General features: G+C 30.3%; 1 protein-coding gene across 3 annotated transcripts; it reads left to right on the top strand.

Annotated features, from left to right (window-relative positions):
* The first annotated feature begins 251 nt into the window (after positions 1-251).
* Positions 252-21,316, top strand: Mlf (myeloid leukemia factor). 3 transcript variants are annotated; one of them, XR_012722496.1, is made up of 6 exons: positions 252-479; positions 8,184-8,413; positions 8,484-9,033; positions 10,225-10,518; positions 12,953-13,347; positions 19,946-21,316. XR_012722496.1 is itself a non-coding variant. In XM_075308825.1 (5 exons), exons 1-5 carry the CDS (start codon positions 430-432, stop codon positions 20,151-20,153), a joined length of 1,332 nt encoding a protein of 443 aa, XP_075164940.1. In that variant the 5' UTR covers positions 253-429; the 3' UTR covers positions 20,154-21,316. The 3 variants fall into 3 exon arrangements, 2 of the variants coding, with proteins under 2 accessions (XP_075164940.1, XP_075164941.1); XM_075308825.1 differs by lacking the exon at positions 12,953-13,347 and having other exon boundaries at positions 253-479; XM_075308826.1 differs by lacking the exons at positions 10,225-10,518; positions 12,953-13,347 and having other exon boundaries at positions 255-479.
* The last annotated feature ends 6,375 nt before the right edge of the window (positions 21,317-27,691 follow it).

Raw genomic sequence — 27,691 nt, 5'->3', positions numbered from 1 at the left:
ATCCATTATTTGGCAAGACTTTATCAAAATATAATCGTCTTCATTTAGTGTTGATGATAAAAATATGTTCACACACGGCACAGTATGCTGGCAGAGACATCTAGCGCTACAGTTCTGCATTGAAAAAAACTTTGCTTTAAACTGATTAGTCTTCGTTACTGCTTTTGCTACGATGTTGCCACCTTTGCAGTGACACAAACAGTGCTACCAACATTGAGCGATACGGGCGGAAAATGAATACGCACCATATGGCAGGGTTATTATTGAAAAAATCAAGAAACTCAAAGCAACCCAACCAAACATCGCTCAGTGAAAAACCTTTTATTTACCACTCAAATTTCATAAAATTGTGCAAAACCCCGTAAAACTTCTTAACAAAACGTTGAAAAACAAAATTCATTGAAAAGTATTACCGTTTAAGAAGACAAAATGTCACTTTTCGGTTCATTGATGGGTGATTTCGATGATGATATCTTTGGGTAAGTCTGTGTGTGTGTGTATTTGCGTGTTTCAGCTATAGCAGCAGGAAAACGAAACGAAGAAGAAAAAATATATCTATTGATAAGAGGGAGAAGTGGTCATCAGCTAGTATGTAAATGAATGTAGTACATAATAATAACGAATGAAAATGAGAAAAAAAAAACAATTTTCATCGCTTTGGGGGAGTGACATGGGGCGTGGAAATTTCCAGCAGTCCAAGAAGTAGGCAGGTGAAAATTCAATTAGGCACCTTATGATATTTGTTGTTAATCAATCAGTGGTGGTGGTGGTGGTGTGTGAAATAAACTACATAAGCCCCACTCCGCCAATGAGTCGAACTATTCCTAGTTAGGTACTCAAGCCCGATGAGGGTATCCGTTTATGTTTACTTTGTGCAAATGAACACATATGTAAATTTATTACTTATTTTAATTGACCCTTTTACTGAATGTTTTTTATTGTTGTTGTTGTTGCCAAACATTTTTCTAGAAACATTTGATTTGCTTGGAAAATTCAAGAAGTTCTTGAATTATGTTTTTGATTTAGGTTTCATGAAAGCAATTTCGCATTTTTTCGCTAATTTAAAATTCTATCGTTTGCAATGTCTTATTACCTTCCCCCAAATCAAAATTCTCGAAATATCTGGATAAACAAACACCATGGGGGAATGCATTTTCGTATTTCAATATTCTGCCTCTGTTTGCGCTAGTTAGTGACGAGCTGTTTATTTTGTTGGTATTATATCAAGGACATTGCCATAGAATGTAGTAATAATGAAAAATCTTCAATGATATATCGACTTCTTGTGCATATAAATGCATATATGCATTGCACTACATCTTTACTGAACGTAAATGATACAAAGCAAATTAAGGACGAAGGACAAGAACAATTTTATTATTTTAAATCAATAAGCCATTCAAGTATTGATCTGCAATTTTTTCAAATTTTTGGAAAACATGTTTATTTATATCTCCTGTTACAAATGGCATAACTTTACAAACAACTACTAAGTAAATGTAAAGATAATTGAGCCTTACAAATCTAATATATAAAAATAAGTCGGAGTTTCCTTCCTAATGCTTTAACTCCAAAACGCACGAATCGATTTCCACGGTTTTGCATTCGTTGGAAAGGTCTCGGGCTCTGTAACAAAGAAAATTCAACAAAAGTTTCAACGGAAAAGCGGAAAAATCTTTTTTCCATACAGCGCACATTAGAAGAATTTATAATTTGAATTCATCGCAGTTGCTTTTGTTATAAATTAATTTAAAATTTTTTCACATGAAAAATGTTCGGAGAACGTAGAGGGTAATCATGTGGTGAAAATAGGGTACCTCTTTTTTGCTATCTGGGGGAGGAGAACATCCCCTTGCCCGATTTTTTCAAAATTGGGCCAAAGTTCTCCGATTTGGTTGAAATATCCAAGGAAGGTTAGGGGTGATGTCTAGACAAAAACCCGATTTCGATATACGATTTTTGTTTAAAGTACAGTAAAAAACAAAATTCTCTGATTTACCCCTTTGTCCGACTTTTTTTAAAGTACAGTGAAAAAACTAAGGGCGTTTTCGATTCGCAAAAAATATGTTGCCTTGGTGTTACACTACTTTTTCCCTAATTGACACTTCGGTCAAATGATAGTGTAATTCTAAAGTTATTATTAATTTATAATATTGTGAGGTATAAAGTATCCAAAATCTATGACAGTGTCCTTGATATCTTGCAATCAATTTCGAGAATCTTGCACCTTTTTTCCCAATCGAAATCGCCAAAAAATATGTCGACTTACTGGATTTTTGCGGAGAACTTGGGTGAGATTATAGAATGTAATTATGAATTAATTAAACTTTTGCAATTTACTTGAAATTTACAGAAGATGTGAGGTAGGTTATATTATTATAATGGTTATCTGATTTTGTGATATTCGGAAGGGAAGAGGGGCCTCCCCTTCCCTGCTGTTTAAAAATTGGGCTTATAATTTGCTTGAGATTTTCTGGGACGTTTGCTTGAGATTCTCTGTGACGTCTACACAATATACACTACATCATTTTTCGATATTGGGACGGAGAGGAATGAAAGCTAGAATTCTCAAGTTTACTTGAAATTTACAAAGGCCTTAGGTTATGAAATCAATAAGGTGTACTTGATTTTTGGGTATTTGGACGGGAATCTTCCCCTTGCCCCACACTATGAAACTTGAAGGAAAGTAGTTTATAGATTTTCTTGGAATTTGCAGAGAAAGTGACGTCGCTTTACAAAAAAATAGAGCAAAATCTAACCATATCCGATGAAATTGGGAGAATATGATTAAATTTATACAGGGTACATGATTTTTCGATCTCTGGTTTGGGAAGGGAATAGTGAAGTTGGGTAGTTTGTGAAATGAATATAGGAATTCACAATATCTGGTCGGGGAGGAGCGAAGGAAGGGGGGTTCCCTTTTGTACGATATTTTGCAAATAGAGGATTGTCGATAAATGGGAACTCGGTACATAATTTTATGGTTTTCCAAAGGCCAGACTTTTTTAAGTAAAAAAACTTAAATTTAAATGAAGCTGACAGGCAACGTAGAGGGTGCTTCATTTTCCGGTATATGTTTGGGAAATGCATGTTCTCCGTGTCCAACACTTTAACAAATGTTAATATGGTACATTTTTAAGTAGTTTTACTTTTTCTGATTTATTGGACGGTATGTTGAGGAGAAGTATAACTCCCCTTGACAAACCACGCTTGAAATTCACAGGAAATGTAGAAGATTTCCAACGATTTCAATACAGAACAACTAAAAAATAAAAATAAAAAAATAATTGAAAGGGAACACCCCTACCCGACGTTTGTTAAGCCGGTCCGTTTTACATCTGCATAACCGCCCTATTTCTGTATATAAACGAAAAAGTACGTAAAGTCCTATTTTGGGAAATGTATGTGACACGTGTGTGGAAACAATGGAATGATTAGTCAGTACTTCAGTTTTTGTGCCAGACTTGGCTGTTAAGTCCCCGAAAAACACATTTTTTGTCAAAATTAGTTTTTATTATTCAACATAGTTCCCCTCAAGAGTGATACAACGATTATAATGACCTTCCAATTTTTTGATACCATTTTGGTAGTACTCCTTCGGTTTTGCCTCAAAATAGACCTCAGTTTCGGCGATGACCTCTTCATTGCAGCCAAAATTTTTCCCTGCGAGCATCCTTTTGAGGTCTGAGAACAAGAAAAAGTCACTGGGGGCCAGATCTGGAGAATACGGTGGGTGGGGAAGCAATTCGAAGCCCAATTCATGAATTTTTGCCATCGTTCTCCATGACTTGTGGCACGGTGCGTTGTCTTGGTGGAACAATACTTTTTTCTTCTTCATATGGGGCCGTTTTGCAGCGATTTCGACTTTCAAACGCTCCAATAACGCCATATAATAGTCGCTATTGATGGTTTTTTCCCTTCTCAAGATAATCGATAAAAATTATTCCATGTGCGTCCCAAAAAACAGAGGCCATTACTTTGCTAGCGGACTTTTGAGTCTTTCCACGCTTCGGAGACGGTTCACCGGTCGCTGTCCACTCAGCCGACTGTCGATTGGACTCAGGAGTGTAGTGATGGAGCCATGTTTCATCCATTGTCACATATCGACGGAAAAACTCGGGTGTATTACGAGTTAACAGCTGCAAACACCGCTCAGAATCATCAACACGTTGTTTTTGGTCAAATGTGAGCTCGTGCGGCACCCATTTTGCACAGAGCTTCCGCATCTCCAAATATTGATGAATGATATGTCCAACACTTTCCTTTGATATCTATAAGGCCTCTGCTATCTCGATCAACTTCATTTTACGGTCATTCAAAATCATTTTGTGGATTTTTTTTTGATGTTTTCGTCGGTAACACACTCTTTCGGGCGTCCACTGCGTTCACCGTCCTCCGTGGTCATTTCACCACGCTTGAATTTTGCATACCAATAATCAATTATTGTTGATTTCCCTGGGGCAGAGTCCGGAAACTCATTATCAAGCCAAGTTTTTGCTTCCACCGTATTTTTTCCCTTCAGAAAACAGTATTTTATCAAAACACGAAATTCCTTTTTTTCATTTTTTTCACAATAACAAAAGTTGCTTCACAAAAGACGCTCTATCTCACAAACTAGTTGACTTGCAGACGTCAAATTTTGACACGAATCATTTGAAGGTTGGTACTATATAAAAAGAATATGCATTTAATACTAGCGACGCCATCTATGTGTCAGACCGGGGAGTTATCAGCCAACCTGTTAAAATCTTTTCGAATTTGTATTCAGATCGAAGGATATGGTTGACTAAGTTAACGAAAATATGTTTCGGGATTCGTAGCGAAGCGGCCCGGGTTACTCTAGTTCTTTTATATTTCTATTGTCCTACAATTTTGAATGATCAAGCTATCAATCTTTGTCTAGAGACAAGTTTGCTTTATTGGTTCATCGAATAATGCCTTTAAACCTTAAATCAAGTACTGTTCCACAAAATCATTTAACTGCATTTAATCAAAATCAATCCTTTTGGAATATAGTATGTTAGAAGTTCAATAGATATAAAAATTAATTTAAAATATTTTTTTGTTTATTTTTATTTTAATTTATTTTTTTATTTATAGAATATGGTTACAAAAAAATAGAATATAAAAATAGAATATGGTTACAAAAAATTTTTTTTTTTAATCTTTATTATAACTACCCATTCTGATTTATGAATGCATAACGAAAAATTCTGTACTTCCAAAAACTCGTAATTTTCTTTAAAACTTTTTTAACATTATTTCGTTGCCCATATGAATAAAAATACCTTCGGCTACAGCAGCTTAACCGCAACTATCTATTGAAATCATTTCTTGAATGGTTAGACTATTAGTTGTATGACTAATACTAAAATTTAAGTGGACACTAAAAAGTTAACATTTTTTATTTTGTTACAATTATAAAATTCTACCTAGCAAGTATTGATAATTTTGATAAATTGGAAACTTCCTTTTTGTCAAATTGAGACGACGAAAACGACAAGGTCGTCAACTGTCGACTTAGTGGCTTTAAAATAAGTGTGAAGCCCCTAAGAGAGAGAGAGAGAGAGAGAGAGAGAAAGGGAGTATAAAACTCTCGCTAGCATAACTGATAATTTTTGTGATAAATCTTCCGATCAGACTTCTTATCTACAATATGCAATTTTTATACGATTTTCCTTATATTTAGAAAAATAAACAATTAGACCCCTAAATAGTAATGCTAATATTAGAAATTTGGCATTTGTTAGGCATATATATAAGGAGGATGAGAACATACCATATATTACGATAGAATAAGAATTATCAGAATCTACCTAGCATTAATCTATTGTAAAAAATTTAATCAGCGATTGTTGCCAAAAGGGAATCGGTTATGTGAATCATAATATTGTGCATGATATGAGGGAATGAAGAGCCACTGACGCGATGGCTGCCTCGTTTTTCTTACTTCGGGCAGCAAACGGGCAAAAGAAGTTCGTTTTAGAACTTGTGGCGCTTTTTTAAAGCGGAATCGGAGAATGTTTATCCATCGTTTCGTGATAAATAACGATTACCTAAATTTTCTGGGATTCATATCCGCATTAAATATCTTTAAAAGGGCAAAACAGTCACACGGCTGTACTATGCCAAGAAAAAATTGGCTTTCTTCGTTGTAAGGAGCAAGTTCAAAGTTTTCATCACGCCCTGTTCAAATTTGTTTCATTTTTCTACGCACAAAATTCAGCGAATGATTTGGTCTCCGCCGCCACTGAAGTGTATTTTTCAGACCTCAAGAAAATAAACTTTGTAATGTGAAATGAGTTACATTTTGCTGGTTATTCAAAAGATCTGAAACCCTACATCAATTAACGATCACCTGATCACTATAGCGTTTTGAAGTACCAGGTAACATACACACAAAAAATTTTTTTTTTGATTCAATCACGAAATTAATTGATCCAATTAATTTTTAATTGAAATGTCTTCAATCACAGAAATGATAGTATCAATTAAAAAATTAATTGAAGGTCAATTAAACAGTTAATTGATCCAATTAAAAAATTAATTGATACTATTATTTTTGTGATTGATTTTTGTTTCAATTAAAAAATTTGTTTAATCAATTAAATTTTTAATTGAATATTTTTTAAAACTCAATTAAAATTTTAATTGGAAAAATGTTCGTGAAATTTTTTTGTGTGTAATCGGATATTATGGTCAATATCAGTGCACTTTTCGGTATAAACGAAAGAACTTTTAATTTGTCTGATCTAGGATGGAAAAGTCTTGATCTGATACTATTTAAATAATAGGCGTTCTTCCACAATCTTTGTTGGCCACTTTGAATGCTAAAAACTTTTATATATTTCTGCCAAGCTTGTGGATCTCAATGAAATTTGCGTTCCTAATGACTCAGGTGAACTACTGCCTTGAATTGGTATCATGCACTCAACACTATAATAGAGACAGGATCAGGCTTATCGTCAATAGAATAGTGCGTTTTGTATACGGTCTTCGAAGGTTTGATCATGTCAGTGACTATGTTAGAGAATTCCTTGGATGTAATTTTGAACAATATGTTTCATTGCGTAAACTGATTTTTTTCTATAAGGCTATGTAGAGATCGTCACCCGCAGATTTACTCTCGAAATTTATTTTCTCCCATTCTGTTAGGAACCCACAGATTAACATACCTCAGATTTCCTGTTCTACATTCGAGAGATCGTACATAGTGTCCGTTGCTAGAATTTGGAATTCTCTCCCGTTAACACTGAGGTGCTTCAACTTTACTGTTTACCAATATAAGCAATTCCTGTTACAGAGGTTTTTGAATGAATGATTTATATAATAAATTAATTAATAAAAATGTCTGTCATTGCCAATGGTAGTTATCCTTATTTTCTGGAATAAGTATTGGTGGATATTATTTGAACCTTTAGCCATATTTTTATTTTTATTTTTTATTTTTATTTTTATTATTTGCTTTATTTTTGCTTATTTGGTTTGCACTTATATATTCTACACTTTTTCTAAAAATTCATTCATATTGTTATTTAATTAAATGATAAATTTACTTTAGATTTTATATAATTAATTAGTTATAGAGGCAATGCGCTATTATTGGCCTTTCTGGCTTGTTGTATTGTCGTAAATAAAAATAAAATAAATTGTTTCTGACCAAAATAATAGAGAAAACATTTCTAAAAAGTTCCTTAGACCGTATTAAATGGTTTGAAATTTAAGAAAATTGCATGTCGCTGAAAATGATATACGAAGATGTATCAAAATATATAGAACATTTTTCAAGAATAAAATAATGAAAAAAAAAAACAACACCAGCATTCATATTAGTTCACGTCCCCAGGCCAAATAAATATTCCAAAAATTAAGAAAAACTATCCTGATGAATTCCGCGTAAAGGTGAGTATTAAGTTCGAGTTTAGCCGCTAAAGTGAAAACTAAATCAGTAAAAAAGGCATAAGGTTATCCATATTTGTTGCAAATTTTATTATAACTTGATAGGGAAAGCCCAAAGCAAATTTTCACAAAGTTTGTATTCCTTAAAGTGGATTAATTAAGAAAAGTAATCGTGAAAAATCTTAATTAAGGAAAATTTATTTATTTTTATTTAGTATTTTTTGTAAATTTAGTATATTTGAAATGATAAAATATTTCTAAATAATTTCTTTTTTTCTTTGCAGAAGTCATATGAATGCTATGAATATGCAAATGCGTTCCATGAATCGTTTGATGAATTCATTCATGCCAGATCCATTTAATATGCTGGCACCCTTCGACGGAGGTTTCCAACAGAATGCTTTGATGGAACGTCAAAATGGCCCACCAATGGGCGGTGGTCTATTTGGTTTTCCAGCTATGCCCCACATGCAAATGATGGGTATGCCCAATATGAATCGTTTATTAAGTGCTGGTAAGAATTTTCGAAGATTTACGATATTTGTGAATGTGAATAATTGAAATTCTTTTAATTTTGTACTTAGATATTGGCAACAATGGATCTTCTTTCTGCTCCAGTTCGGTTATTACCATGTCTTCAGGACCCGATGGCCGTCCACAAATCTATCAAGCCACCAGCAGTACTAAAACTGGACCCGGTGGTATACGTGAGACACGTCGTACAGTCCAAGATTCGGTAAATGGTGTGAAAAAAATGGCCATTGGTCATCACATTGGTGAACGCGCCCATATCATCGAAAAAGAACAAGACGTACGCTCTGGCCAATTGGAAGAACGTCAAGAATTCATTAATCTCGACGAAGATGAAGCCGAAGACTTTGATCGTGAATTCACTACTAAGGCCAGCGCTGGTCGCCATGGTCATCATCGTGCTATAGGCGCCCCACCAACACAGACCTTGACCATTGAGCCCCTGGATGATGATGACGATGATGAAGTTATTGAGACTACCAATACTGCTCCTACGGGACGTCCTCAGATCCAAAGGCCATCATCATCATCGTCGGGTCCAAATCAACGTAGATATTTGCCAGCATTACCCACACCACCATCGCAGCCATCACATCAAAATAGGTAAGTGAAATTCAAAAAACATGCTAAGATTTTCTATGAAAATTATGTACATTGTGTATTTTTGTGTGTTTTGTTATATACAACATTTTGCAACCTCTACAAGTTATCTAAATAACATTTAAAGAAATAATAATAAGCTTTGTTTTATTAGTTCCTAGCATTTGGGAGCATTTGTTATTATATTTTTTGTTTTGATTGATAAGACTTTAAGCAAAACTCCCCATCACTGTCCCATCTGCATAGCCCAATTTTGGCTGCTAAATGACGGCGTCAACATTTCTGTTTCCTTTCCTTATTGGTTTCTATGATTTTTATGGGTCTTATTTTATACTTGTACTTTAACACATAATGTTTAGATGATTCTACTTAACAAAAAACTTTTATGTATTTTTTTCTTCAATATATTCAATCTTTTTGCAGATATAATGATTATTAAATTCCAAACACTACTTGTAATTGAAATCATACGAAACGAAACAAAAAAACGAAACGAAATGAAATGAAAGACAAACTTAAAATGCATTAACGATTTAATTCCCTATCCCAGCTAGAGATCTCTAAAATTCTTCTTCTAACCAAAGTAAAAACAAACGCAAACAGAATGCCAAGCAAAGTAAAACAAAAGTCCTCGACTAACGTTCGTTCGTTCGTTATTTAGATTAAATACTAACATTGAAATAATACTTAACGATACCACTTCATCATCACTACAAATTCTAATGACCCCCCACAAAATGTAAAACAAATTCAAACTGAGGTAGGCGGAATTGTGAATTTATTTTGTAATATTTTTCAAGGATAATTTTTGTTTTAAGATTTTTTCTTTATATTTATTGCGTTGATATTTCTTTAATTTTATTTGTAGTTATTTTTTAATATTTCGTTACGCATTGCCCCGTTTTATTTTTTCTATAACTTCATTTAGCCCATAAACTTCCCTAACAAAAATTTTAAGAATACATAATAAAACCATCTGTCATCATCTACGTTCGTTCGTGTATTTTTTGGCCCCTAAACCAAGCAAGCCATAAAAAGCTAGTAGAGGATTTTTTGCCTTTTTACGAAATGCCTAAATAACAAAAATGAAACCCATTTTTTCTGAACAAACACAAAAAACAAATATATCCAACAAAAATTGAAATTGATTTGATGAAACCAAACAACTTCTTTTCTCTAACATTCAACATTCAGCTCCTCTGATACTACTGACACCAACAAAACATCAATGAATGTGACATCGGCATCATCTGCATCGGAAACTAAAACATCATCATCGTTGTCGTCTTCGTTAAATACTGGGGCCGCAACCACAGCCACAATTAACAACAGCCCCTATGTGTCAACTGCTACACCACGCCGTTCGTCTGCCTATCGCAATAGCCATATAAGTGGTGTTTCACCTCGCCGCCCATTGAGAACTCCGCCATCATCTCCATTGGCTACGACACCTACGATGCATAATCACAGTACTGCATCGTCACCAAGGTTTGTGACACACAATCAATCAATCAATCAATCCAACCATTCTAATTTTTATAAAAAGAATTCCAGTTTCATATCGCAAAATGATATTTTGGCCAAAGAATCTAATTACGATTATCCCATTTCGTCGATTGAAGAATACTTGTGTTGGAAGTTTTCAATGCTTTGCATAGTTTTAGTTATGGTATACATTGCGTAACACTTTATTAGGCTTTCGTAAATTGTTTACAGTAAGATGAGAAAATGTTTTCTATTGAAAAACTCGTGCGAATCATTGGGAATAACATAATTTCATTGGGATTTTTATAGTAGCAGTTCAGATATCTCGATCTACCATCATGGTTGCCACTCGAGCATAAAATAATCTACCAAAATTTGAAGGAAATTTTACAAAAAGCTACCAAATTAAAAAATCTTATTTTGTCAAATTTTATTTCTATAGAAAATTTTGTCGAAATTTTATTTCTATAGAAAATTTTCCCAACATTTAATTTCTATAGAAAATTTTCGCAAAATTTTATTTCTATAGAAAATTTTCTCAAAATTTTATTTCTATAGAAAATTTTCTCAAAATTTTATTTCTATAGAAAATTTTCTCAAAATTTTATTTCTATAGAAAATTTTCGCAAAATTTTATTTCTATAGAAAATTTTCTCAAAATTTTATTTCCATAGAAAATTATCTCAAAATTTTATTTCTATAGAAAATTTTCTCAAAATTTTATTTCTATAGAAAAATTTCTCAAAATTTTATTTCTATAGAAAATTTTCTCAAAATTTTATTTCTATAGAAAATTTTATTTCTATAGAAAACTTTCTCAAAATTTTATTTCTACAGAAAATTTTCTCAAAATGTTATTTCTATAGAAAATTTTCTCAAAATTTTATTTCTATAGAAAATTTTCTCAAAATTTTATTTCTATAGAAAATTTTGTCTAAATTTTATTTCTATAGAAAATTTTGTCAAAATTTTATTTCTATAAAAAATTGTTTCGAAATTTTATTTCTATAGAAAATTTTGTCAAAATTTAATTTATATAAAAAATTTTGTCTAGATTTTATTTCTATATAAACTTTTTTCAAAATTGTATATCTATAGAAAATTTTGTCTAAATTTTATTTCTATAGAAAATTTTCGCAAAATTTTATTTCTATAGAAAAATTTCGCAAAAATTTATTTCTATAAAAAATTTTCTCAAAAATTTATTTCTATAAAAAATTTTCTCAAAATTTCATTTCTATAGAAAATTTTCTCAAAATTTTATTTCAATAGAAAATTTTGTCAAAATTTTATTTCTATAGAAAATTTTCTCAAAATTTTATTTCTATAGAAAATTTGTCAAAATTTTATTTCTATAGAAAATTTGTGAAGTACCTCTTAGTTGGAGAGGTATAATTTGCAAAATCTACCAAAACATCAAGCATTCTACCAGACAGTAAAAAATCTACCTTTTTTGGTAGAATTATACCAACTGTGGAAACCGTGTCTGCCTTATTATTCATACAAAAAAATAGGTTTTCGTATATTCCATCACTCTTATACTCTCATAAGCTCCCAAACCTTGTGTTCTGGTGTAATGCCTTAGTATGAGAAGTATTACAGGGTTGGTGCAAATACAAGACATATTCTTATTATTTTAATCTTATTGTGTAACGGTAGATCCTAAATTCATTCCTTCAGCCAAATTATAACATGTTTTAGTGTAATTGATTTTAAAAACTATCATACAGAGCTTTTCTCTTTTTTCAGCAGACTTTTTGCTGTTTTTGCAGATTTTTCTACTGTCTCTACTAGCAATATTCTTCGAGTGAATATACATACATACATATGAACAGATATTCTTCATATATTGAATGAGATGGACGGACATCCAGGTTATGAATACAAAAAATCTGGGCTAAATAGTGGTGTAGGGTATAAAAGTTGAAGATTTATGAATGCATTCAAAAGACTTTCACATTCTAATGGGTAGTTGTTAACTAATTAAAATAATTAAAATTTTTTCTATGAAATGGATGACATCCGTTGCACCAGTAATTCAACTATGACCTTTGGTTTATGATTTGGCCGACCAACTGTAAAAAGTCATAGTGATTTCTCTCCTCAAAATCTACTGTAAACAATGAGAAGATCAAATAACAAACAACAAAAACATTTTAGATAATTATTATTTTTATAAAAGAAACACACAGACTAACAGAGATAAATCAAAAAAAAAATTAAAATTATATAACTACGACTTATATATATCTACGCTAGAATATCATGAAAAAAAGAGAAATTGTATGAATATGTGTTCGTTGCTTTTCAATTTGATTTCTAATCAAGCAATTTTTTGTTTATTTTCAAAAAAACAAACCCCAACCATAAAAACAACATGTACTCCCCTAATCCATCTAAAAATGAAACAATGGCTGTATAATTGAATATATATTAGAGATTGGCGCATGTATAATCCACGATTGTATCGCAAGTGAAAACAAGAATAGAAACAAAAGCGACATGGTTGCAAAAGCATACTACAACAAAACAAATCTGAAAACAAAACAATAATTTCACTCGTTAAACATTTAATTTCATCATCATCGATAAATATATAGTACATGCAACCAATTGAAGAAACAAAATAATCAGCATGGCATCATCAAATTCATTTGCAATACTGTTTTTTTGGCAAGTTCAAAAATTTGATATTGTTTAAAATGCATATCAAAGAGTTTTTGTTTATAACAAATCGATTATGACACTGATTGCGAATGTTGCACACCTCGTACTCTTAATTTATTCGTCACCTTTCCTGCTGCGTACCCATTATGGTCTTGGCTCTTAATTGTAAGATTTAATCTTATTTTACTCATATTGTATAAATGTTGTCTGTTAAGAGTATACATACATATGTGTCCTTGTAAATACATATTTGTCTATAAAAAGGGTGTAGGGAAATTCATTAATGTAAAACAATCATCGGATTTATTGAAACAACTCGGAACAAAGACGACATTGAAAATTTTAAATCTTCGTCAAAAAATTATTAAAGAATGGTGAAACATTGAAAGGTTTTGGGGCAATAAAATTAAAGTTTAATTTTATTTAACTACAATAATAAAAGGAAGATCCAACTAAGTAGTACCTACAGTTTGGTCTACGGAAACTAAAATTATCAACAATAAATTACCATATTTTTCCTTGGGTTATATATTCATCCGATATCTTTACCTTAAGGAATTTTATAGTACACAAAAAAAAATATTTTTTATACCCTCCACCATGGATGGGGGGTATATTAACTTTGTCATTCCGTTTATAACACACCGAAATATTGCTCCAAGACCCCATAAAGTATATATATATATTCTGGGTTGTGGTGAAATTCCGAGTCGATCTAAGCATGTCCATCCGTCCGTCTGTTGAAATCACGCTAACTTCCGAACGAAACAAGCTATCGACTTGAAACTTGGCACAAGTAGTTGTTATTGATGTAGGTCGGATGGTATTGCAAATGGGCCATATTGGTCCATAATAGCCCCCATATAAACCGATCCCCCGATTTGGCTTGCGGAGCCTCTAAGAGAAGCAAATTTCATCCGAGCCGGCTGAAATTTGATACATGGTGTTAGTATATGGTCTCTAACTACCATGCAAAAATTGGTCCATATCGTTCTATAATTATATATAGCCCCCATATAAACCGATCCCCCGATTTGGCTTGCGAGGCCTCTAAGAGGAGCAAAATTCATCCGATCCGGCTTAAATTTGGTACATGGTGTTAGTATATGGTCTCTAACAACCATGCAAAAATTGGTCCATATCGGTCTATAATTATATATAAACCGATCTCCAGATTTCACCTCCGAACACGGTTGCCACACGAACCAAAAATAATCTTCCAAAATTTTGAGAAAATTCTATCAAAAAAACTACCAACCAAAAAAAAAATTATAGAAAATGTCAAAATTTTATTTCTATAGAAAATTTTGGCAAAATGTTATTTCTATAGAAAATTTTGGCAAAATTTAATTTCTATAGAAAATTTTGGCGAAATTTTATTTCTGTACATAATTTTGCCAAAATTTTATTTCTATAGAAAATTTGGTCAAAATTTTATTTCTATAGAAAAATTTTCCAAATTTGTTTTCTATAGAATTTTTTTCCAAAACTTTATTTCTATAGAAAACTTTGCCAAAATTTTATTTCTATAAAAAATTTGTGCAAAATTTTATTTTTGTAGCAAATTTTCCAAAATTTTTTTTATAGAAATTTTTTCCAAAATTTTATTTCTATACAAAATTTTGCCAAAATTTTATTTCTATAGAAATTTAATCCAAAATTTTATTTCTATAGAAAATTTTGTCAATTTGCTGTCGATATATTATAGAAAATGCCAAAATTTTATTTCTATAAAAGATTTTGTCGAAATTTTATTTCTATAGAAAATGTTGTCAAAATTTTATTTCTATAGAAAATTTGGTCAAAATTTTATTTCTATAGAAAATTTTCTCAAAATTTTATTTCTATAGAAAATTTTGTCAAAATTTTATTTCTATAGAACATTTTTCCAAATTTGTTTTCTATAGAAAATTTTGCCAAAATTTTATTTCTATAGAAATTTATTTTAAAATTGTATTTCTATAGAAAATTTTGCCATCATTTTATTTCCATAGAAAATTTTGTCAAAATTTTATTTCTGTAGAAAATTTTGTTAAAATTTTATGTCCGTAGAAAATTTTGTTAAAATTTTATTTCTGTAGAAAATTTTGTCAAAATTTTATTTCTGTAGAAAATTTTGTCAAAATTATATTTCTATAGAAAATGTTGTCAAAATTTTATTTCTATAGAAAATTTTTAGAGAGGGATATTCTGCTAAATCTACCAAAACATCAAGAATTCTACCAAACGGTAAAAAAATCTGCCATTTTTGGTAGAATTCTAACATCTGTGGTAACCATGCCTCCGAAACATCTTGGAGGAAAAAAATTCATTCGATTCGGTTGAAATTTGGTACATTGTGCTAGTATGGGCCATGCCAAAAGTCGATCTATAGTTACATATAGCCCTTAGAAAGCCGATGCCCAATCACACAAAATTTCGCCTATATCGGTTTATAAGATTATAGCCCCCATATTTAAATTCTGGCTCTCTAATTACCACACAAAAGTTCATATCGGTTCGTAATTATTTGTAGACTTTTCCTATATATACCGGTCAAGAATTGAATTTTTTGTCTAATATATATCCCGTATGGACTAACATACAATATAGAAGACGATGTTAAGAAGGTTTAAGATACCTCGGCAAGTGTTACCGAAACCCAAGTAATTCGATTGTGGATGACAGTCTTTAATAGAAGTTTATACGCAATCCATGGTGAAGGGTACATAAGATTCGGCCAGGCCGAACTTACGGCCATGTATACTTGTTTTATTTTCAATCACGATTATTACTAACCAGGGGGGATTGTAATTTATTTATTTATTTATTTGTATATTTCTACACAGCAAGACAATGTCTTATAATTATAGTGCAGATTTCAATAGTTGAAATCAAAAAGTGGACTTTTCAGCCTTTCAACTTTTTTAAAATTTGGAAAAAACGACTTTTCGACTTGGGATTGGAAAAGTAGACTTTTCGTGTTTTGACTTTTTTTAAATTTGGAAAATTCGACTTTACAACCTTTCAACTTTTTAAAGTGTCTGAGCTACAGTTAAACCGCATAATTTTACACATTCATATTCACTGTGTGTCTGTCTTTTAAAATAGTTTTTAACACAAATTATATCGTCTACAGTTACTAATGGAGTTCAGTTACTATTAGACTATAGTTAAAAGTATAAAAAAAGTTCGTTAAAAGTCCATTTTGGCCAACATCAAAAGTCGATTAATTGAATTAGTTTAGTTTACAAAAAAGTGAATTCTCTGATTTTCTCTAGTCTTTTGTATTTACAATAACTTCAAAAAAAAAAAAAAAATATTGCATTGACAATAATTCAAAAATATTGCATTGATAATAATTCATGAGGCAATAATTCACTTTACTGGTGATATGGGAGGGACAGCAGGTAGGGTATATAAGATGTATTTTGTATTCAATTTACTTGATTTTTTAACTTCAAATAATTAAAATGTATTGGTAAAAATCCCTTATTTGATATAAACATCAAAGGCTAGCTTACAAAAGTTACGGTACGATCACGCTACACAAATATTTGATAGAAATAAAAAAAAGATTACGTCACCACAGCGAAACCAGTAAACCATATTAGCTCATATTGGATACATAACCTCACGATAGGAGCGATTCCAAAAAAAAAAAACAGTTTCCAGATATTTTGAAAATGTTCCTGGAAAAAAGTTTGACACTTTTTTCGTCAAATATTTGCCTTGCGTTGACCTGACCATACCCTAATGGTAATTTCGATTGGGAAAAAGGTTCAACATTCTCGAAATTGATTGCAAAATATGAAGGACACTGTCAGCTTTTGGGTCCTGTATCTCTCGCAATAATATGAATTGGCAATAACTTTGAAATGTCACTATCATTTTGGTGAAAATATAATGAGAGAAAAAGTAGTGTAACATCAAGTCAACATATTTTTCGCGAAACGAAAACGCCCTAAGTCTTATTTAGTGTCTATAGGGTACTATTTTATTGTTAGCCTAATATAAAAAAGCATACATATTATAATTTTAATACGAGCTTATTGGATATGAATATTAAGGAATTGTTATTATTAAGATATTGAAGAGAAAATACCAGATTACAATCTCCACAAGCCTGACATCTTTCATCGGTGGTTAATGCGAATTTCCATAGTCTTTGGTGTTGATCTGGCAGATGATTCAATTTGGGTTTTATGTGGCTAATTTCTTATAAAAATTACATACGAGTATTTTTCCACTCAAATTGAATCATTTTTCACCACCACTGTGCACCATTTTCTCATATAATCAATCCATTAATATATTATTCTTTCGTTTTGTAAGTACACTAATGCACCAAGCAAGTCGGTCATAGTCTGAAAGAAATAAGAGCCCTGTACAGTGAAACCTCTCAGAAGTGGACACTTACGGTGGTCTAAATTTTGTCCACATTTGGGAAGTGTCCAGTTATGAGAGGTTGACTTTTCTTGTGTTAATATATGGGGAACGTTTAAAGACAATTGTCCACTTTTAAGAGGTGTCCACTTTTAAGAGGTGTCCACTTTTAAGAGGTGTCCACTTTTAAGAGGTGTCCACTTTTAAGATTGTTCTATTTTGAGAGGTTTCGATGTGAAATCTCTGAAAAGTGGACAACCACTGTCGCCTAAATTTTGTCCACATTTGGGAGGTGTCCACTTATGAGAGGTTAATATTAATGTATTAATATAGCAAACGTCCCCAGACAACTGTCCACGTTTGGGAGGTGTCCAGTTTTCAGATTGTCCTATTTTGAGAGGTATCTTGTTCCTTCTGAAAGATAATTCTGGACACTGGCATAGACAATGGAATGAATCTTTCCTAGTCTCAAGGTCCAGACACCATCTACAAGATCATCATTCGTTAGACCGATCCGTACTATGTATTTTCCTAGAGAATTTTTGTCCTGTTATGATACCTTTTAACGGCATCAGCACCTCTTTGGTTTGTTCGCAGACCGCAGAAGAGTCCCAACTTCGCTTCCATAAGTCCTCATATTGGCCATTGACCCTGTATATAAACAAATAAAGCGGAGGAGAAACGTCTGGAATGACATTATTTGTGACGCTTACACCTTCCTTAGCCAGTTCAGTGAGAACCGTAAGTAAGCTCTGTACGACAGCGGTTGACTACACAGAAAAAAATTTCATGAAAATTTTTCCAATTAAAGTCTTAATTGAGTGTTAAAAAATATTCAATTAAAAATTTAATTGAGTCAACGAATTTTTTAATTGAAACAAAAATCAATCACAAAAATTAGTAGTATCAATTAATTTTTTAATTGGATCAATTAATTGTTTAATTGACTTTCAATTAATTTTTTAATTGATACTATCATTTCTGTGATTGAAAACATTTCAACTAAAAAATTAATTGGATCAATTAATTTCATGATTTTGAATCAGAAAAAAAAATTTTGTGTGTACCTTCGACCTTATGTTTGTATTGCCCGGGCCTTTATTGCTCCTGGCTATCGATGAAAATGCCGATATCGCATCTAAGTAAAGGCTTTATCAACCCATTAATTCGACGAAAATTTCTTCCGCTACACACAAAAAAATTTCACGAACATTTTTCCAATTAAAATTTTAATTGAGTTTTAAAAAATATTCAATTAAAAATTTAATTGAGTCAACAAATTTTTTAATTGAAACAAAAATCAATCACAAATATAATAGTATCAATTAATTTTTTAATTGGATCAATTAACTTTTTAATTGACCTTCAATTAATTTTTTAATTGATACTATCATTTCTGTGATTGAAGACATTTCAATTAAAAGTTAATTGGATCAATTAATTTCGTGATTGAATCAGAAAAAAAAATTTTTTGTGTGTAGTGTTTTGGCTTGGCACCAGATCCGAAGAATATAGTCAATCCCCATCCGGAAAATTTATTCTGGGTGGGTGGTGAGTGAAGCTAAACTTAAAATCGTTTAGTACCCAATGACAATAGAGAAGTTCGCCACCAGAGCTATCGCACTGGACTTGATGACCATCACACAGTCGTATATACCTATAATCTAAACTAATAAAAAAATATACAAAATATGCATTATATATTTCGAATTAAATACAAATTAAAAGACGGAACGAACAAAGACACGTATTTTCTCTGCGATTTTTTGTTAAACCTGTTTGATGAGCTGAATGTTACTATCAGAGGAAATATATAAAAATTACACTAAAGCTTTGCTCATAAGATAAAAATATAGCAAACGCGTATTGCTCTTGGGTTTTAATCGGCGCTTCATACGAAATATTCCATTATAACATTCCATACTATTGGGCGAGTTATTGAATATATCCAACATTAATTAAAGCATGTGTCATTTAAAATCATATAAAGTCAAGAAAATTCTGTAACGTCCGGTATATCATCCTTCTTAAAGGAAATTACTCCCAGAAATAAAAAAACTTATCTTTAGTCCAGGTCTTCATTCGCTAATATAAGAACTAGTGAAGACCTTGATGATTGCCTTGGTGTTTCCTCATACATAAATCATATCACATATGTATTTGGTATGCAAATATGGATATATGTTCACTGCTTATTTTCCCCCATTTACATTTTAAATATAATTTTGGATTTATTTTATAAATATTATGTCCTTGTAAAATATTATTTTTTATGTACTGTATTTTCTGTTTTATATATTTTGTTATAGAAACATTTTATACAATTATGAAATTTAAAAAAAAAAATTAAAAATTGTTCTAATGAAATTTTTTTCCTTTAAATCTTTTACTATTACAGCGTTCATCCACATCCATATAATTCATCAGCAGCCAGACGTTCCCATCATCATCACCACCACCATCATCATCAACACCGTTCCAAGCATGGAAAACATGCTAATGGAAGCGGAGTTTCAACAGCTGCTAATGCCGCCTCTGCTGCTACCACAGCCAGTAATAGTAACTCAACACCAAACCACAGAGAAGAACAGAATAAACAAAACTAAATAACAATAATGATAAGCACTATTAGGAGGGCAGGGGCGGGTGAAAATTAAAAACAAAACAAAATAAAAATAATGTTGTGTAATATGGATTTTTTTTGGACCACATAACCCCAACCTAAATTCACACAGAAGACCCTAGACTCTGTATACAAACCTTGGAATTTGGATTTAATTTACAAAAAAAAAAATAATAATAATTAATAATACAAATTAAAATAAAATAAAACATTTAAGAATAATTATAAAAGACGGAAGAAAGGGTAACTGAAGGCCCTATTAAAAAGTTTATCTTTATGGAATTTAGCAAACACTACAAACAAATGATATATTTGATTTATAATTAATTTAATATAATATAGATTTTTAGCTTTATACCATAATCCTCTCTCCCTCCCTCCTTCCTTTTCCTAAAATCCATATTTAGTATATGTAGTAATCTCGTAACATCTTACAAAAATCCCACTCTTTAAAACACACACACACACACACATACACCCTACAAAATTCCCCCTATTATTAAATCTTAAGTATGATTGATGAAAACCAATTGCTAGAAAGAAACGAATAATAATTCCCTTCCCCATTACAATATATAGAGTTACATGTACATTAAATCAGTCGATCAGCTGTAGGATGAAGTACAAGACATTGATAAAAAGAAATGAATTCCACTTGGGAGATTGATTTGATTTTTGTGTTTTCGAAGATATTTGTTTTTTTTATGTTTTGAGGAGGTAGGCTTATATTGCCATCACTATTGGTTTGGTTTGAATATGTCTTAAAAAATATCCAAATCATCGTTTTGTGTTTGCCTTATAATAAATCTATGGAATATTGAAACAAGTTTTTTTTTTCGTTTAGTTTAATACCCATTTTTTTAAAATTCGAAATTTATCTTGAATTTTATTTTATCTTTGTACGTTACACATTGTAATTCTGAATTATTTTTATTATTTGTATTTCTTTTTTTTATTCCATTTTTATTTATATATTTTTTCTGGTTATTTCAAAGATTATTAACTTTTTTTACTACTCAATAAGAGTTTGCAGAAGCTTTTCTTTTTTTTAAAATAGTATGTAAAACAAAAGGAATATTGATCTAAAATAGTTTTAAAAAAATCTATCCGAAAATATATCAAATAAAATTTAAACAAAAAAATGTACATATGTTTTGTTTCAATTTATATAGTATTTTTACTTCAAACGAAACATTTTTCAAATTAAATGAAACTTTTAGCAAATCGAAACCTTTTCCAAATTAAATGAAAGTTTAACGTAATCAAACGTTTTTCAAATTATTTGATCTTTTGAAAATTTTCTCAAAATTTTATTTCTATAGAAAATTTTGTCAAAATTTTATTTCCATAGAAAATTTTGCCAAAATTTTATTTCCATAGAAAATTTTGTCAAAATTTTTATTGCTATAGAAAATTTTGTCAAAATTTTATTGTTATAGAAAAATTTCTAGAAATTTTTGTCAATTTTTTTTTGCTATAGAAAATTTTCTGAAAAATTTTATTTTTATAGAAAATTTTCTCAAAAATTTTCTTTCTATAGAAAATTTTCTCAAAATTTTCTTTCTACCCGTGTAAAAATTGAGAGATCTTATCATGTCTAATAATATCAAAGTATATATAATTATATCTGCTCAGATATGGTTGTATGTATAAATAGATCTACGGAGATATGTTATGTATAGTGTTATATATGATTAGATCTGATTCAAGATCTCATTATATATGTTGTTATATCTATTTATATCAGTCATATCTGGTAAGATCTAATTGTATATCTTCATATATGACATCATATCTAATTATATATACTATATATAGCTCCATATCTAATTATATATATCGCATTAAATCATGAACCAGTTCTGTAACATGGATAAAAAAATATTTGTATATGTTTGTGTTTAAAAATAATGTGTTTGTTACGAGAATATTAACATGACATATTTGGTTATAAGCACGTATGTTTCGTCGCACATCAAAACAAGTGGTGTGCTATATATGGTGCTAGATCTGGTGAGATATAATTGCAGATCTCATCATATATAGTATAATATCTAATTATATCTGGCATATCTAATAATATATGCTTGGATAGGACCATATATAGCACTATATCTAATAAGATATGGTAGATATAACATCATATCTGACTATATATGGGGTTAAATACGGTCCAAAATATAATAAAAAAATCATGAACAAGTTAAAAAGATTTTTGAAATACACGTCTAAACCTCAATGCCATTATGTCAAATGTCAACGCCGTCAGGGGCATCACTTCTAAACAAATTTAACGCCAGACTAGCTGAGAAAATTAAATTTAATATAATTGTTTTAAATGTGTTCCTTTGATAAAGTGTATATCGTTTCCTTTATTGCGGAGATTATGTAGGTAAGTATATTGTATTTGTTATTTCCTTAGTAGTCATTTTCATATTGTTTTACTATTTTCTCGATTGGGAAAAAAAGGAAACCTCAGTGGTGTACTGGTTAACATGCCCGCCTTGCATTCAAAAGGTCACGGGTTCAATCCCAGTTCCGACCAACACCAAAAATTATTTCGGCGGTGGATTATCTCCTCGCAGTAATGTTGGTGACATTTCTGCTTCAAAGATTCTCTAAGTTGTTTCAGCGCAACGTGAAATGCCGATAGGACTCGATTATAGCAAGGAGGTCCCATGTTGAGCTAATTATTGAATCGAGCAGCAGTCAGTGATAAGTGAGATGTTGATCACTGTGATGTCAGGATGGTCTGAATAGTATGTATGAGCCTAAAATAACAGCCTATCGCTATACCTAACCTAATCCCGAATACACTTTAAATGTGAGTATTAAAAGCAACATAAAATTATATGGCAATTTTTATTGCAACTTAAAGAAGAATGATCCAAAACAATACTAATACTTGCTTACATAGTTCAATATATTCCCATATTTGTTTATTCCTATATTTGTTTAATAATTGTTTTTTACTTAATTTCATTGCAGATTGTCTTAACGCTGTAATACTTTAGTCGAGTGTCTAAGTCCAAAGCAGAAGAAACAAACGAAAAAACCCTTGGACAACACTCTAACTCAACTGTCAATACTCTTAAATAGCTTTGATGGATCAATTTTAATTAAACATATTTATTATGCACATACTTTTTGTCTGTATTATTAAATAAAACAATTGATCTCATTTTATATACAAATTATGGGCTTTTATGTGTTGAAAGATCTCGAAAGATACAATTGTATCAAATAATATACAATTATATCAAATTAGATCTGATTAGATGTGTCTCATTTTTGAGATCTGATCAGATCGAATTTCATAGTATTTAGATCTGACCAGATATAACCATTTTTCGGATCTGCTCAGATCTGACCATATCTTGGCTCAGATCTAACCATATCAAATCAGATCCCCCAATTTTTACACGGGATATCAAATATTTGATGATGCGACGTAAACATTTGTGACCAGGCCATATCCGAAGTTGCGATAGAAGGAAGTATTATCCAATATCAAAAAGAATAAACATTTGGAGATGCTTTGCACTGTGAACCGGATACATTCCCGTGCAATTATTCATAGTATGGTATTTGGGGCTTCGCACAAACCATTCAATATAGCGTTGGTTTAAATTATTGGGTACGAGATGCAAATTTTGGTAAGTATATGTATTATTTGCAAATATATCTTTAAATAAACTGATAATTCTTCTGTATATTTTATATTTTTCAGAGTTTTCATTCCGAGTAGCCAAATGAAGGAATTGCGAGACTCATTTAAAGAACTGTTTGCAGAGAGCAATGTACTAATGCCTTGGGAAATTTAAATGCCAGAGCCCTTGGTGGCTATGTATATATATATTTTGTTTTTGTTGTTGTTTTTTTTTTTAATTCTTAGATTTTATACCTAGACATATATAATGTACATATGTTTGATCCAACTTATAATATTAAATACTCTTTTCATTATAATACCATAAAATAAATCTTTTTTTTTTATTAATTACTGTAATATCAATATTGGAAATTTGAAGATAAAGTTATATATAATTAGATATATTAACATCTAATTATATCAAATTAGATATAGTTAGATGTGGGCCAAATTTGAGATCTGGTCAGATCTAATTCCTTTAGAATTAGATCTGATCAGATATTACCATTTTTCGGATCTGTCCAGATCTGCCTACATATACTACCATATCTAATCAGATATGGCAGGAGATCTAATAATATCTGGCTAGATCCACCAATTTGTACACGGGTATAGAAAATTTTCTCAAAAATTTTATTTCTATAAAAAATTTTGGTTAAATTTTCTTTCTATAGAAATTTTTTTTCTATAGAAAATTTTCTCAAAAATTTTATTTTTATAGAAAATTTTCTCACAAATTTTATTTCTATAGAAAATTTTTTCAAAAATTTTTCAAAAATACAAAATTTTGGTTAAATTTTTTTTCTATAGAAATTTTTTTCTATAGAAAATTTTCTCAAAAATTTTATTTCTATAGAAAATTTTCTCAAAAATTTTATTTCTATAGAAAATTTTCTCAAAATTTTATTTGTATAGAAAATTTTGTCAAAATTTTATTTCTATAGAAAATTTTCTCAAAAATTTTATTTTTATAGAAAATTTTCTCAAAAATTGTATTTCTATAGAAAATTTTCTCAAAAATTTTATTTCTATAGAAAATTTTGACAAAATTTTATTTCTATAGAGAATTTTGTCAACATTTTTTTCTATAGAAAATTTTCTCAAAAATTTTATTTCTATAGAAAATTTTGTTAAAATGCTCTTTCTAAAGAAAATTTTCTCAAAAATTTTATTTCTATAGAAAAATTTCTCAAATTTTTTTATTTTTATAGAAATTTTTTTCAAATTTTTTTTTTATAGAAAATTTTGTCAAAAACTTTATTTCTATACAAAATTTTCTCAAAAATTTTATTTTTATAGAAAATTTTCTCCAAAATTTTATTTCTATAGAAAATTTTATCAAAATTTTATTTCTATAGAAAATTTTCTAAAATTGTAATTTCTATAGAAAATTTTCTCAAAAAATTTATTTCTATAGAAAATTTTGTCAAAAATTTTATTTCTATAGAAAATGTTCTCAAAAATTTTATTTCTATCTATAGAAAAATTTGTCAAAAATTGTATTTCTATACACAATTTTCTAAAAATTTTATTTCTATAGAAAATTTTCTCAAAAATTTTATTTGTACCCGTGTAAAAATTGGGGGATCTGATTTGATATGATTAGATCTGAGCCAAGACATGGCCAGATCTGAGCTGATCCGAAAAATGGTTATATCTGGTCAGATCTAAATGCTATGAAATTGGATCTGATCAGATCTCAAAAATGAGACACATCTAATCAGATCTAATTAGATATAATTGTATATTATTTGATACAATTATATCTTTCGAGATCTTTCAACGCATAAAAGCCCATAATTTGTATATAATGTATAGAACCCATTTATTAGAACGTATGATAGATGTAAAAAGAAGAAACTTTTGTTATTTGAAACTTAACAAGTACAATTTACGCAATTAATAGCAGTAAAACGTATTAAGTGAAATTTACAATATAAATATTAAAATCATCTTGACTAATGAGGCTCCATCCACTTCGGCGCCTGCGTCAATAAGCAAAATTGCTTAGAAAACCAAGAAAGTATTGTTGAGAAGCCCCATCCTCAAGGTACGACTGTTTGGTGATGTCCGAGTGGGACATATATTAAAAAGGACGACTTGCTCAGAAATGTTATTGCATAATCAAAATCTACTAAATGTTTTTTAATGTTTGAATTTCTATTATTTAAGCAAACTACTAAGTTTTGGGCTGTACGTCTGTTATTCCAAACCAACAGATTGTTTGCTACTTTAGCAGAAAAACTGCTAAAACAACACTTTTTTGTTTACCGAAAAAACAGCAGTCAGTGTTTCCTATTAACAGCAGTCTTTTTATATGAGTATATTTCAAAATAAAAATTAATTTTGCAATCTACTTTGGATACTAAATAATGCTTTGGATGAAAGGTTAATTATACTCCAAACGCATGGGAACGACAAATACTAAATGGGTCTGTTAATTGCTTCTTTGCGCATTTTCAACAATTTATTTTTATTACACTTTTTGACGTCAACCAGCAGTATCCGATAAAACATTTAAAAACTGGCGCTGATCATATTATATCCATTTCCAAAACTGACTGCTTTAGATTGTTAAAACTATATGACGTGAAGGAGCTCAACCATGTTCTGAAACTCGAAAAACATGTTTGTAAATACTTTAAAATTTATTATGTAAGTCCGTTAAATAAACAAAAGTTGTTTTTCCCATCTGTAACTTTGTGTATATATCTCGAATAGTTTTTTAGACGTATATTTCAAATATTTTTTTAATTTGTTCATGATTGTTTTTAATTATATTTTGGACCGTATTTAAACCCATATATAGTCAGATATGATGTTATATCTACCATATCTTATTAGATATAGTGCTATATACGGTCCTATCCAAGCATATATTATTAGATATGCCAGATATAATTAGATATTATACAATATATGATGAGATCTGCAATTATATCTAACCAGATCTAGCATCATATATAGCATATCTGTGCATATCCAATTATCGTGTCTGTTCTGGTACACACATGTACAATTTTCGTATGGTGTCACACTTAAAAGGTGTTCTGGCCAACACTATACACCGTTATAGACCTGGAAAATGTACACGAACATTTCTTTTGTGTAGGCTTAGTATACAGCCATCGTATGCAAAGTTAGAAGTTTTTATAACAAATAAATAACAGAATCTGAAACTTTAATATGTTTTTTTATAAATATTTGCAAATTTTATTGGGAAAGTCACTTATATATGGCAGAAACCACGATTTTAAAAATCCATCTAAAATTTGAACCGAAATTTCCTCTGATTGGTGTATAAATTTTGGGTTTGTTTTAATCAGCTGATTTTCAGTGTGTTCGAAAGTATAATGTTGCCACAATTTTTAAAAGTTAACACAAAAAAGTTTTAAGCAAAATTATCTTTGATTTTTGTGAATACTATCCGCTTTCCTAAACAAATCAAAGGTCTTTTTGAAAATATAAGGTAATTAAATTATAACTTTTACAAAATCAATGGGCTAAGAAAAGTGAATTTTACCAAATTTATTGCATGAAAAATATGGCATCTTCAATTCTGCAAAGTGTTCTTGGTGCACAAATCACTGAGCAAATTAAAAAAAACTAGCGCCGCCACCATCTTTCTGCAAATGGAGGCCGCCACGATAGAAAATTTGTTTGCAATATTATTGTAAATATTTAAGCAATACAAATGAGAAAAACCTTAACAGAATAGTTAATTATGCCCACTATAATAAAATTTCCTTTAATGTATGGATGTTAAAAACTGTTTGACCAAAACCAAAAAAAAACTTCTCCGCCGTCAAAAACTAAAACGAGAACGACACGGCGATCGTTTGTTCATGAGTAACATTGAGGAGGGATAG

This window comes from Haematobia irritans, chromosome 5, assembly GCF_050003625.1.
Source record: "Haematobia irritans isolate KBUSLIRL chromosome 5, ASM5000362v1, whole genome shotgun sequence".
Lineage (NCBI taxonomy): Eukaryota > Metazoa > Arthropoda > Insecta > Diptera > Muscidae > Haematobia > Haematobia irritans.
Note: the sequence above shows the minus strand (reverse complement) of the source record. Positions and strands in the feature narration are given on the sequence as shown.

Coding starts and splice junctions, on each gene's coding strand:
- Mlf (XM_075308825.1), top strand. CDS start 430: ATGTCACTTTTCGGTTCATTGATGGGTGATTTCGATGATGATATCTTT. Junction 480..8,183: donor TTCGATGATGATATCTTTGG/GTAAGTCTGTGT, acceptor TTTTCTTTGCAG/AAGTCATATGAATGCTATGA. Junction 9,034..10,224: donor CAGCCATCACATCAAAATAG/GTAAGTGAAATT, acceptor TTCAACATTCAG/CTCCTCTGATACTACTGACA.